The sequence below is a fragment of the Lepidochelys kempii genome, chromosome 7, assembly GCF_965140285.1.
Source record: "Lepidochelys kempii isolate rLepKem1 chromosome 7, rLepKem1.hap1, whole genome shotgun sequence".
NCBI classification, from domain to species: Eukaryota; Metazoa; Chordata; order Testudines; family Cheloniidae; genus Lepidochelys; species Lepidochelys kempii.
The window spans coordinates 122,419,304-122,433,205 of NC_136386.1; the positions used below are offsets into that span (position 1 = coordinate 122,419,304).

At 41.9% G+C, this 13,902-nt stretch overlaps 1 protein-coding gene across 3 annotated transcripts in view; it reads left to right on the forward strand.

Annotated features, from left to right (window-relative positions):
* Positions 1-6,612, forward strand: part of SLF2 (SMC5/6 complex localization factor 2) — a 59,912-nt gene extending 53,300 nt beyond the window's left edge. For all 3 annotated transcript variants that reach the window (XM_073354516.1, XM_073354517.1, XM_073354518.1), the window contains one exon: positions 708-6,612. In XM_073354516.1, the coding sequence (XP_073210617.1) occupies positions 708-743 (36 nt within the window). In that variant the 3' untranslated portion in view covers positions 744-6,612. The remainder of the gene's footprint in view (positions 1-707) is intronic.
* Positions 6,613-13,902: the final 7,290 nt, after the last annotated feature.

A 13,902-nucleotide genomic window follows, 5' to 3' on the forward strand; every position in this document is an offset into this window, starting at 1 on the left:
TGCACTTTGTAAGTGATGTGCCTTCAAGATATGTAGATGATCTCGTGTGGAATGTACAAATATCCAAGTTGGATATCCAAGATTTGGGGCTGTTTCTATCAATCTCTAGGTTTTGTATCTCAGTAGGATGCCATGGTATCAGAGTACCTATTTTCTATTTTAATACTAACTGGGGATATAATCAATTATCTTAAAGCGAAATTTGTTTTGCTTGAACCAGTAATCTGAAAGAGGCTTCTTGGACTGAGTTTTAAGCACGTATAAACACTTAAATCTATTTGAAATAATTATTGAATAATTAAACATTGGCATTGTTAGCATATTGATAGCTCTTGCAGTCTTGCTGAAAATTTGACATAATTGTAACATTGGTAAAATGAATGGAATCCCTGTGAGAGAAAATGCCATGAAAGGAAAGGAACTAGAGGGTGATACACTTCTGAAAAAGCTTTCTATAAATCAGGTTGTGGAAATTTCTGATGATGCAATTCTCTAATTGTTTTTTAAATTAGATATGCATTTGGCTGTTGCCTAGGAAACTTGCTTTTCATTGGTAGGCTTATTGTTTAAAGTAAGAAGATTATATGGATTTACAGGTTTACTTGCAGTACCGTAGCTCAAGCTACTTATCTACTTACCTTATTACTCTCTCAAAAATAAAATTTGTATGTTTCTCAATTTTTTTTCCTGTTCTTTTTTCTTTTAAGGGGAAGCTGCATGATTTCTGGGAGCCAGATTTGTGAAACATAAGCCAGGTCAGAGAAAACAACAAAGAAAGAAATTGAACAAGAACTTCTTTTGCAACTAAGGAAGACTTTCCAAGAGGGTTGAAACTCTAGCCTGGTCGAACAGACTAAATCAACAACTTGAATCAAAACTTCAGCTTGGTGCAGGCAACTAGAAAAAACATAACCTGTGCAATTGATTTCTGACTTTATGATAGATACAGTAACATTCCTGAAAAATTGTGTATATGTATGTGCAAGATTTAAATAATACCTTTTCAGTATGCCTATCTGAATTGTCCACTAGTCTTCTATCCTATTGAAAGCTGAGAGAGTTTTCTCATTTCCCTTCCCTTGCTAATCACTACAATGTAAAACTATGGTAATATAATTTCTTTTGTTCTGTTGCCCAAATGCATCCATAAGTATTGCTATTGCACAGCTAGAAAATGAACAGCCATGAATTGAGTGTGCGAAGTAGGAAATGGTGGCCCCTCAATGAAAGGGATGGGGACTGCAGTGTAAATAGTGGTCCAGGCAGATTGATTGTTGAACTTTTCTTTGTTCCATGGCTGTGCTGTACCCATAAACAAAGGAGAATTTAAGAGGTCATTACAGTGATGTATTAGGTTCAATTTAAACTTAATTTTCCTCCTTCATGCTTTAGCAAGTCTGTGTAATTTATATATAGTGACAGTGTGCAGAAAACTAAGTTGTATGTAAGACGAATATTACAAGGAGAAATCTTCCTGCAACATTTGCTGTCATAGTATCCAAAACACAAATTTCACCTGTTTACGTATGTAGTCTGACTTCAGCACCTTTCTGTAAATGACCAAAATATCAACTTAAAAATAGCAATTTTAAAATATCACCTTAGATTTGGGAAATGAGAACTTATTTGACTTTGCCAACGTTGAAGTAGCTGAGAAAGTCATATTAGACTTGTCCAAAATCATTTGTGCTAAATTTTGCCCTTAGAGGTGTGCTCAGAACTCTTGTTGAAATCTTTGAGCTGTGTGTAATATTCTAAGGACAAAATACCTTTGTTTGTGAGCAAATGTTGGCACTCACTACTTATAGTGTGCTTAGCATACCACTTCATCTATGAAATATATGTGCTTAAATAGATAAGTTCAAGTATTTGGTAGAAACATCAACAAGAATCTTTTGCTAATTAAAACTTAGGCTATGTCTACATGGCCCTCCAGTTCAGACTGCCAGAGTTTGAACTGCAGTATGCACAAGCTGTAACTGCCCCATGTGGATGCTGCTGGTGCAAACTAAAAGGTGTACCTAGTTTGTGTGAATGTAGTCCTCTTTTTTTAAAAACAGGACTGCATTAATGCAAGCTAAGTACCTTTTAGTTCATGCTCTCAGGGTCTATATGGGGAAGTTACAGCATAGCATACTAGTGTGGGCTGCAGGGTTGTGTTGGCAAGCCCAGAGATTCTAGTGATATCAACATAGAATACACATGTAATGTTTTTTTTTTGGTTTTACAAGTATTAATTGTACTTATGGTTGATTTGTATAATAAAACTCATATTCCAAACTCTTTCCCAGGAGAAAATAGCCAAAAAAGACTCAATTTTAAAAAAAGCTCCCTCATGTAAATATGTAGAAGAAACTATTATAGAATTGTGGAGTGACCTGTAAGGAGGAGAAAAGTATCCTTACCTGACTTTATTTGCTTTTGACACTCGCTGCTAAATTGCTTTTCAGACTATTTCTTGTCCTCCATTTCAAGCGTTAGTGTGTGAGTTTATTAATAAAGTCGAAAGCCACAGCATCTTTGTGCCTTTCACAAGGTCTTCACATGTTAGAACAAGATTCATGGTGATGGCACTATTAAAAACAAAAAATCTTAACCTGTCACCAGGATTTGGAGAAATCTACCTCAAGGGTATTTTTTTTATTTGGGTAATGAAGGGTAGGGGACTTCTCTCTCTACAGTTTGTCCTATATAAATGCATCCTTTAGTGTCAGGATGCATTTGTGACTATATTATTGTACATAATTTTATTAGTGTTTATATTTTTCTCACGTGTAAAGTTTAAAAAAAGTGCCGAATATATTGGTTTTTACTTACTGTAATTAATGTGTATATATTTTCTTACTAAGTGAAGAGGAAGCTCCTGTCTTGTACATTTCTGAGGACTGGTAGGTGAGGGTTTGGACAGCCAGTCTCGTTTTTTATTGCCGTTCAAAGCCAATTGAAACTGCTGATTTTTTCAGATTAAATAGCCACTTTGATATTTGCTTTTTTATTTAATAGCTCCAATGGAAAATAAAGCTAGAATTGTTTTTTAATTAGATGTCTCTGCACATAAAACAGGCAGTCATGCAAATAAGAACTTTCACTTCGTGAAAAATCACTGCACATCCTATTTCTGTCTTACTGCAATGCCTTACAATACGTCTTGAAGTAACAGCACACGTACTCCTGTACTTTTTGCACTTTTGCCTTTTTTGTAAACCCTGGGATTTTTCCTTTCTCTTTTGATTTGTACACAATCACTTTCAACTCTCCTGTGTTTGAAGGAACAGCTCCCCAGCCAGTGAAAGTTGGACAGTGGTTCTGTGGGAACCTATCATTGATTTACAGAGATGGTTCCAAAGCTTTGCTTCAGTGTCATGCCAGGGATTCCTTGCATTCACCTGTCATCTGTTCTGAGCTCAGTACTGCCTCCAGAACTGCTGGCTGCTGCCAACTTTGACCGAATCCATGGCTGTTGTGCTTTGCTAGCCCACTGTGCTCCTGCTAGCTCCCTATGATGCTAATGCTCCTCTGGAGAAAGGCTAATTGCACCATTAATGTGTTCTGCTGTCTTCAAATAAGCACTTTGCACTGAGGTTTATCTTTCAAAATGATGCTAGCTGCACCGAGAGCCGCTTTATCTCATTCCATGGGTAATTAGGTACACGTTGCTACGCTGTCACAGACAGGAAATGAAAGGATGACTACGCAATGTACATTCATGCTTCTACGCAACACGTTTGTTTTACTGACAAGCATTGTTTGGTTTACAAAACTAGATCAATAAAATGTTTTTAAATTAAGAAAATCTGATAGCACAGTGGCAACAAATATTTGTACTCTACTGTCTTGTCCCTATTATTGTGCTTTGGTCTTAAGTATATGAGTTGGGCTTTTCTACAGTGCCTAAATGATTTGAGTTCAAGTCCCATTGAAAAGTCAGTGGGGACTTACACTCCACAGGTGCGTTTGAAAAACTTCATTCAAGGTGACAGTTGTGAGAACTTTTTGAAGCCTATGAAGGGAATTCAGCTGTTGAGCTTAGTGGATCTCAGGTAACTAGAACATCAGGGACATATGGCATATGTATAACTTGTTGGGTGCATATCAAGATCAGTACAATAGGTGGATCATGGAAGTAAACACGTTTTTAACAGAAAATGCTTTTTGATAAAATTATTAATGGGTTGTGCAATTTTAGCTATTCAAACTCTATGCACTTGGAGTATGGAAATAATGTATCTAGATATTATGATCTGTATAGGTTCTTATACCATGCTTATTACTGTAGTATCTGTACGCTTTCATTACTGCATTAAGCAGTGTGACCACAAATCTGCAACATGTGATTTGTTCTCCCCTTCCAAGGAGAGAAATATGTATGCAGTACAGTGCTCGTGTTAGTTTTTTTTTAAATGTACATACTGCTCTGTCAGAAGGCAGCTCTCAGTTGTCTTGCATTGTAAGTCAGAAGGTGCTGAGATTCCTGATTATCCTTAGTTCTATGGGAGTTTATTCCACAGTCTTAGACCAGTCCTACTGCACAGATGAGCTTTACCCTTCTGGTAGAAAATTTTGTTGTACCAGAGGAATAGAGCTCTTTACCACTGTTTTTATTGAGGAACGTTAACCGTCTTATAGGAGCGCTGGGCCCAGCCCACTGAGCACCTTGAAGAGAAGGACTGAGACCTTGAACTTGACTTAGTATTCTATGGGAAGTCAGTGTAGAGGATGGAGATTAAATTTGATGTGATGGCAGTAGCCCATGATGCCAAGGTGACCTGCTGCAGAGCTCTGTACTAGCTGGAGTTTCCTAAGAGCTGAGGGTTTCGTGCTCTAGTGCATTGCATTGCTGCGGTGTGGATAGGCGGTGAAAACAGTGTCTTAACCAAGGACCCTGCCACTGTCAGGTGGGATGAGAGCATCTCCTATACAATTTATATGGTTCCTCCCATCTGCCAACTATTTAAAAATAGAAATAAAAATAAGTCTTCCATTTTTCCCAGCCTGTAAGAGAGCTTGGTTAATTTATAAATTGGTGATTTTCTTTATTGTGAGAAGAATTTGCGTGGGGAGTAGGGTTTGCAGTATCTAAATGCAAAATCTTCCTCTGACTTAACGTAGCGGATTTTTTTTGTCGCTTCCGCGGTCTAGGCCTAGCTCCTGAGAATCTGCCTCCGGCACTCATGAGCCTGTTGTTTACCCCTTTATTTTTCAGTGAAATGTAGTAATTATGGGGGATTCTGGTTGCAGAGGGAGTAGCGACCTCTCAGGAAGCCAAGGCCGATCCCATGGAGGATTTCAAGTACTGCTTGAACTGAAATCCCTTTCTATGGTGGAGTGCAGAGAGCAGAGCATAGGGGTGATCTGTTCAGTGACATGTGTTGCCAAACAGATGGGTTCCTGTGTTTTGTGTCAGTGGGAGCTTTTTTAGGCTCTGTGGCTCCATACCTAGCCAAAAGTTTTTCAATCAAGCCCGGAGGTTTTTGCGGCCAGATGTGTGCCCGATGTAATGAGAGATAAATCTTTTGGTTGGTCACACATGGAAGTAGGCATGTTCTGCCCCCATGACTGTTGAAGCACCCAGTAGCATCCCAGGAGCTCTGAGGCAGTGAAATAATTTCAAGGCAGGTGCCCTTGAAAATGGGGGCTGTTAAAGTTCTTCAAAGTGCTTCCCTCTTCCTACCAGCATCGCTTTAGTCTTGCCTGGGTTCAGCTTTGGGCACCTCCTCTTCATCCTCATGGTGAGAAAGTTGAGAGGTGATGCAGAGCTGGGTGTCTGTGAGCTGCTTGGCACTTCATCTCCATTTGTCTCACCGATTCTTTCATGACAGGTGTTGAATAATAGGGAGCAATGGAGTCTTGGGGACTCTGTAGGTGACTGCTCTGGGGATGAAAAATTGCCCATAAAGACTCCTGGGTTCAGTGTGGGAGAATAGAATTGAGGCGTTTCAAGGTGGTTACATTCACCCCTGTCATGTCTAAGAGGTGGGTAACCTAATTGCATATCCATGCTGCAGAGAGATCCAGCAGGATGATTATGGCTGTACTTTCTTTGTCTATGAATGGGAGGAGGTCAATCACCAGAGCTACAAGTGTTTCATCTCAGGTCCTGGTCTGAAGCTTCACTGAGGGATCACAGGGGAGGGGTTTTTTTGTTTACTAGTTTCTCTATTTAGCTTGCTTAGAAATGAAAGACTGACTTTTGTGCTCTTGGATTGATGGCAGGTGTTCCAGCTACTCACCTCAATATATAAACACCATGTTTAGGATGGCAAAAAAAGAACTCGGTAGCAGGCGTTTGAGTAGTCAGGCTTTTGGGAGCAGGCAGAGGGAAAGAGTCAGCAAGCATTGATTTTTCCTGTGTTGTTCAAACTGCAGACTTTTGTAAAAGCAGTGTCATTTGTGTTACAGCTGTGAGCTTTTCCTAGAGGTCACTGTTCACAATGGGGTTTCTGCCGCTGTTCTGGTCTGTGCACTGAACGAACAATGTCATTCATATCTTTGTCTTATGCAAGCTGTGGGGAAGAAAATGTCAAGGATTTATTTTGTGACTTTTTACAGCATTTTGTTGCTTTGTACCTTTTGTCTGAATGTCTAGTTCTGTATATTAAACTTGTTTTGGTATTTTGGGCTTCGGTGTTAACGTTTTTTATAAACTTTACTTAGTATGATGTGGGTTTTATTCCAATTGACTTTTATACCTCACACTCTTCTTGGCTCTGGTTTTCCCTACAGTACGTTAGCCTCCCCTGCTTGCTGAGAACTGCTTGAATCTACTTCCTATCGTAACTCTTTGGCAGGATCAGTGAAGGCAGGTACTCTCTAGAGTCTTCATTTGTTGAGTCAAAACTACAAAGACTCATTAAAACGTAGTTTGTTGCAGCATAGATTGGCATTGGTGGGTCAATAGGTGGTGGTTTTCTTTTGAATCAGCACAGTGCTATGGTGCTGTTGTGCTCCTGAAGGGGCTGTGGTATGAATGAGACATAAAACAGATGGCTCATTAAAGAGCCCATGGCACTTGGCAAAAAGTAGAGGTGGATGTTAACCCTGGTGTCGTGCCTAAATTCCAATTTGGATAGTTGTTGTACTGTAGTGCCTAGGAGCAGCAGTCACGGACCAGACCCCATTGTTCTAGGCATTGTACAGACACGGAAAAAGGCAGTCCACATAGACTAAGGTTAGAAGGGACCATCATGATCATCTAGTCTGACTTGCACATCGCAGGCCACAGAACGTCACCCACCCACTCCTGTCATAGACCCCTAACCTCTGGTTGAGTTCGTGGAGTCCTACAATTACGTAAAGACTTCAAGTTACAGAGAATCCACCATTTACACTAGTTTAAACTTGCAAATGACCCATGCTGCAGAGAGGCAAAAAAAAATCCAGGATCTCTGCCCATCTGACCCAGGGGGAAATTCCTTCCTGACCCCAAATATGGTGATTAGTTAGACCCTCAGCATGTAGCTGGTGGGACTTTCTCAGCCACCTGGGCAAGAATTCTCTGTTGTAAATCAGAGCCCTTCCCATCTAGTGTCCCATCACTGACGGTTGGAGATATTTGCTGCTTTCCTTTTCAAAAGGGGTGGGCATACTTATTCTTATCTGCATCCCATCCCCTTTATTGTCTGATAACTTTGCTAGTTGTCCGGTCACATATTTTTGTGAGACTACTGAAGCAAAGTAGGCAATAAGCAGCTCTGTCTTCCTATCGTCTTCCATTACCAGCTTGCCGCCTTCATTGAGCAGTGGACCCACACTGTCCTTGATCTTTCCATTTTTGTCTGACACATTTGAAGACCCCCCTTCCTGTTGTCTGTAACGTTTCTTGCCAGCTGTAACTCATTTTTTGAACAGATGAACCCTGAACAGATGTTTTCAAAGACCTATCCACAATGATTCCAAGATCTTTGAGTGGTAACAGCCAATTTAGAATCCATCATGTTGTGTGTATAGTTTATTTTTTCCTCTGTGCATTACTTTACATTTTGGATTTTTGGATTCTTTACTGATATTGGATTTCATTTGCTATTTTCTTGCCCAGTCACCCAGTTTAGTGAGATCCCTTTGTAACTCTTTGCAGTCAGCTTTGGACTTAATACAAAATTACTCAAGATAGTTGTTTGCAAATTTTGCCACCTCAACTTTCACCCCCTTTTCCAGATCATATATGAATATTGTGACAGGGTCCGGCCAGCTGGCTACAGGAGAGTAATAGAAGGCAGATATATTAGCCCCAGGTTAAGTAGGTCCCTTTCCCCTGGGTATAGTAACAAGAGAAGGTTCCAGAACAGGAACCTTCTGGAGACAATTAAGACAGGCTGATTGGCTGCAGGTGTTCTAATCAAGAAGCTGCTTGAATCAATTAAGGCAGGCTAATCAGGGCATTGGGTTTAAAAAGCAGCTCACTTCAGTTTGTGGTGTGCGTGTGAGGAGCTGGGAGCAAGAGGCGCTAGAAGCTGAGAGTGAGAACACGGACTGTTGGAGGACTGAGGTGTACAAGCATTTTCAGACACCAGAAGGAAGGTCCTATGGTGAGGATAAAGAAGGTGTTAGGAGGAGGCCATGGGGAAGTAGTCCAGGGAGTTGTAGCTGTCGCACAGCTGTTCCAGGAGGCACTCTAGACAGCTGCATTCCACAGGGCCCTAGGCTGGAACCCGGAGTAGAGGGGCCCGGGTTCCCTCCAAACCTCCCAACTCCTGGTCAGACACAGAAGGAGTTGACCTGGACTGTGGGTTCATGAAAACGGCCAAACTGAGGGCTGCTGTGAAGCTCCAAGGCGAGTAAATCCGCCAATAAGTGAAAGACCCACCAAGGTAGAGGAGGAATTTTGTCACAATATGTTGAACACCACTGATCCCAATACAGATCCTTGGGGGACACTGGTATTTACCTCTCTCCATTCTGCAAACTGACGTATTTATTCCTACCCTTTGTTTCCTGTCTTTCAACCAGTTGCTGATCCATGAGAGGACCTTCCCTCTTATCCTATGACTGCTTAGGAGCCTTTGGTGAGGGATCTTGTCAAAGGCTTTCTGAAAGTCCAAGTACTATATCCATGGGATCACCCTTGTCCACATGCTTGTTGACACCCTCAAAGAATTCTAGTAGACTGGCGAGGCATGATTTCCCTTTACAAAAGCTGTGTTACTCCTCCCCAACCTATCCTATTCATTTGTTTGTCTGATAATGCTGTTCTTTGTTATAGTTTTAACCAGTTTGCCTTGTACTGAAGTTACTTACCAACCTGTAGTTGCCAGGATCACCTTTGGAGCCTATTTTAAAAATCAACATTATATTAGCTACACTCCAGTCACCTGGTACAGAGGCTGATTTAAGGAATAGGTTGAACACCCCCGTTAGTAGCTACAATTTCACATCTGAGTTCCTTCAGAACTCTTGGGTGAATATCATCTGGTCCTGGTGACTTTTATTACCATTTAGTTTATCAATTTCTCCCAAAACCACCTCTACTGACATCTCAATTTGGGACCGTTCTTCAGATTTGTCACCTAAACCATCTTCCCCCATGTCCTCTTCAGTGAAGACTGATGCAAAAAAATTAATTTAGCTTCTCTGCAACAGCCTTGTCTTTCTTGAATGCTCCTTTAGCCCCACCAATCATCCAGCTGATTATTGGGCAGGTTTCTGATTTCTGATGTATTTAACTTTTTTTCCCCCTTTGATTGAGAACTGCATGGGCACCTGTTTCCAAATTGGCTCTGTAATTCAATGAGACCAATCCACTATGCTGCCATCAATTGTCATGTTTACTCACTGTGCTGCCTTTTTTTTTTTTATTTAACCACCAGCAGATTGCTGGTTGTTCTCTGAGCTGCAGTGACTAACTGCCTGCTTAATTTGGAGATATAAAAACAACAATCTGCAATGGAATTTCAAAGTGAATTCTGCCCCCCCCCTTTCATAAATATAACACATGGGAGGGATGTTGGATTTATAGCAAGTCTGAAGTCTGTCTATTGCCAGATCAGGTCTATGGGGCATAGATGGTTATGGGGCAAACTTCCCCACACAGGCCTACTAAAGCAACCATGGAGCTGGGGCTACACTTAAAACGCTGCACCCGTGCAGCTGTCGCGTTTTAATGAAGACGCTCTAAGCCATTGGGAGAGCTACTCCTGCCGGCATAGTTAATCCACCTCCCCCTGAGGCAGTAGCTATGTTGATGGGAGAAGCTCCCCCACCGACAGAGCACTGTCTACACTGGGGGCTCGGTCAGTATAATGCCATCATTCAGGGGTGTGTGGGTTTTTCACAGCCCCGAGCAATGTAGTTGTTCTGATGTAGCTCTGTAGCGTAGACCAGACCTAAGTCTCTGTGGTTCATTCAGTCCTTGGCCTCTTTGCTGAAAGTGCCAGGGCGGGGCCTGACCGGAGTCAGCAGTGGGGGGGTGGGCACCCACTAGGAACAGCGAAGGGGAAGGCTGTTCATCCCATCACCAAAAAGCCAGTAGGCCTTTTCTGCTGCGACAGACTTGTGGGAGGTTCTCTTTCTCTCTGATGCACCTGCCCACCGTGACTGGTGAAGGGCTTTGCCCAGAGTCACCCAGCACCACAGTGGCAGAGCGTACAATGCTGGACTTCCTGATGTCCTAAACCCTGCTCTCCTTCCTCTAGTCTGGCCTATCTTCTGTAGCCAGGCATATATATTTTAAGCCATCTTTCTTCAGCCTTTCCTAGTATACTGCCAAGCTGCAACAATTTGATTGGCGGAAACTTCCAAAATAAGAGATTTTAAAATTGATCTCTGTCCAAATCTCATTTATTTGGAGGGAATCTGCCTTTTTTTATTGATCACTTGCAAACCACTAAGGCTGTACATTACACTACATTTCCTTTATTGTTGGTAATAGAATTAACTATGGTTTAATCCCTCCAGTCCTGTGATAACATAACCCTTACTGCAGGCAGAATTTGTCCTGTAATCTTTAATCTTATTGTATTCATTTGCCTATATTCCCTTAATCTCCTAGCAATCCATGCATGTTAAGATTTTCATAGTCACATATAGGAACAGAAGCTCCCTTGTAAAAATCGGACTACAACTAAAGCCACACGAAGGTCGGGGAGACCTAATGCAATATTGCACACCTGGATCTTTACAGATGTAGCCTCGCTATAGGGGAACCTCGGGAGTAAATAGCTGAAAACTATTCCACCCGTTAATATTAAATAGATTGAGTTTTACTGCCAATAATCTCAAAGCAAGTATTTATTTGAACAGAAGAAATTAGTGAGCAATTTTAATCTCAGGCTTAAAAAATTTTCTTTTGGAGGTGTGTGGGCAAATGTCTTGCTGATGAAGGATGCTAAATTGGTAGCCCTAGAAATGGAAGTGCGCTCTCTACAGCAGTGGTACGGCATGAATAACATGTACAAGATTCCACCTGTTGCCTGGATTCCAAAGATACTCTGATACCTGGACCTCAGTGGGTCAGGAGCTATTACCCAAGAGAGCCACCATAGTGTGAATTCATGGATTCATTTACTAGATCTATGATTCTCACAGCAAAATGACTGACCAAGTAGCAGTATTTTATCAACTACCGTTGGTTAATAACATGGTAAAAGCCTCCTGATTCGTTCACAACTTAGAGTGGTTATTAATTAAATCACACTGTGTGTTAATATCACGTGCTGCAAAGAGGCACAGGAAGGAACCTCAGTCTGACTGTCAGTGCCGTCTAGCATCCGTGGCCCCATTCGGTCTTGGACCTCCCTTCTGAGTCATGGTGCCATTTAGGTTGTTGGTTTTTGTGAGGTAAACACCTGACCACTAGGAACTGGACTGAAATATATCGACTTGTACCACAACCGCCCAGTCGCTGGTAACTCTTGCGCTCCACTGACATGAGCTTTGTTTATCTTTCTCAGTTAACACGTTGGCATTATTGTATGTGTCCTGATGTTGCTATTTTGGGGGTTTTTTTCCCCAGGTTACATACAGAGGCTTCAGGTACCCAACATAAAATATTTTTGGGCACAAATGCTACCTTACATGCTATTTTATGCAAATAGATATTGTAGCCCGTGAAGTTTCTCTGGTGGTTTTAGCAAACGTATCACATCACACTACTAACTGTTAGCCTAGTCAGATTCTAAATTAGTTAATGTATACAGCAATGTACTTTAAAAATGAATCAGATTTTTGAAAGATTTCCATACTGGACTGCACTTGGATCCTGGTTTTATAGCACTTCTGCTATCAATGGAGTTTGTACATGCAGATTTACAAAGAGCCAGCAGAATTTCTCCGACGTCATGTTCTCACACACCCATGCAGCTAATTAAAAACACCATTTAAAAAAGGACAGGGTCCAAGCTAGCACCCCACCTGCCAGAGGGGATGGGTTAATAGTGAAAACACGTAGACTGGATGGAGCCAAAGGTTCTGTTCCCAGGAGGGCTGACTCTGGGTTAGAGAAAATGGAGCTCCTTGCAGGTTCCTGGCTCCCGCTTTTGGATGGGACCTAAAATTCAAGGTCTTCTCTGCTCTGTTGTGGCACTTTCCATAAAAGAATTGTTCCAGTGTACCAGGATTTACCCTGCCCTTACGGGTGCGCAGCCCAGTCTGTGCTCATTGCTTGCCTTTCAGGGGGGCTGCATGGTTAAAACACATGGAGATGCTTCAGGGTGAAGTGTGAAATGTTAATACTGATAAACGGACCTGCCTGCCACAGCTTATGTGTGGCTCTTTCCACAGTCGTCATCTTCTCCTGTCTTTCAACCAGAAGAGTTTGTCTCTTTTGTATGACTCTGGTAACATTAAACTGCTGGTTCATAAGGACACATGCAAGGTGAGGGAAAGAATTACGTTGGTCATGACACTGTACGTGTACCTCGAAGTGTCTTTTCTGCCCTCCCAAAGCAAACATATCCTAGCACCCCATAGACCTGGAAGACCAATGATCAATGTGGGGTTACCTAGAGAGGAAAGTTCTGTTAATAACCCCACACATCATTAATTCAGGGCTTTAGCCATCCATAGATTACAATGCCCTTTAAAAAGGTGGGCACTGTCCCCTTTACAGCGAGGGAAGCTGAAGAACAGATAAGTGGAGTGACTCAACAAGGCAGTGAGGCGAAGTGGAGCAGGAAATAATCCTACATCTCTCTCTGACCTGTGCACAATCTATTAGGACTCAGCTGTAACAGCCTTTTTGCAGTACCTGGCTCTTTTTGGAGGGGGAGACGGGCAGTAGACACAATGGGATAAGGATGTAGGAACTGGGAGGAGACTTTCTGAGACCCTGTCTTGTAGTTTTGAAAAGGTAGGTAGCATTTCAGCCCAGTCAACCTTGGCCATGTCCCCTTTTAAGCCTTTCGGCAAATCATATGTATTGTCCATTTTGTTCCATTATCAGATGACTCACTGGGTAAGTACATATTTAACTCCCTTGTCTTTTGCAATGACAAAAGCTATACTCTCAGCTGCATCTGGGGAAGGTTGCCCTCAACAGCAACTTTAGAATAGAACTAGAGATATCAAGAATGCCCTCAAATCTTCCTTGGTTCTGCTGACTCATTTGATCCCATGGCAGTTCATCCTAAGAAGGCACCAGCTAGCTGGGCAAGGACTTGCATGAAAAGTCTTTCTGAAACAACCCCATGCTTCAGAAAGAGAAGCTGGAAATGCACTAGGTCAGTGGTTTCCAATCTGTGGTCCGCAGACCCCTAGAGGTCCGCAGCCCATGTCTAAGGGGCCCATGAAAGGTGGTTGTTACCATAAAACAGTGGTTTTCAACTTGTAGTCCACAGACCCCTGACGGTCTGCGGACTAAGATTTCCAAAGGGGTCCATGCCTCCATTCATAATTTTTTAGAGGTCCACAAATAAAAAAAGGTTGAAAACCACAGCTGTAGGTATCCCTCCAAGTCACGAGTGACCCAAG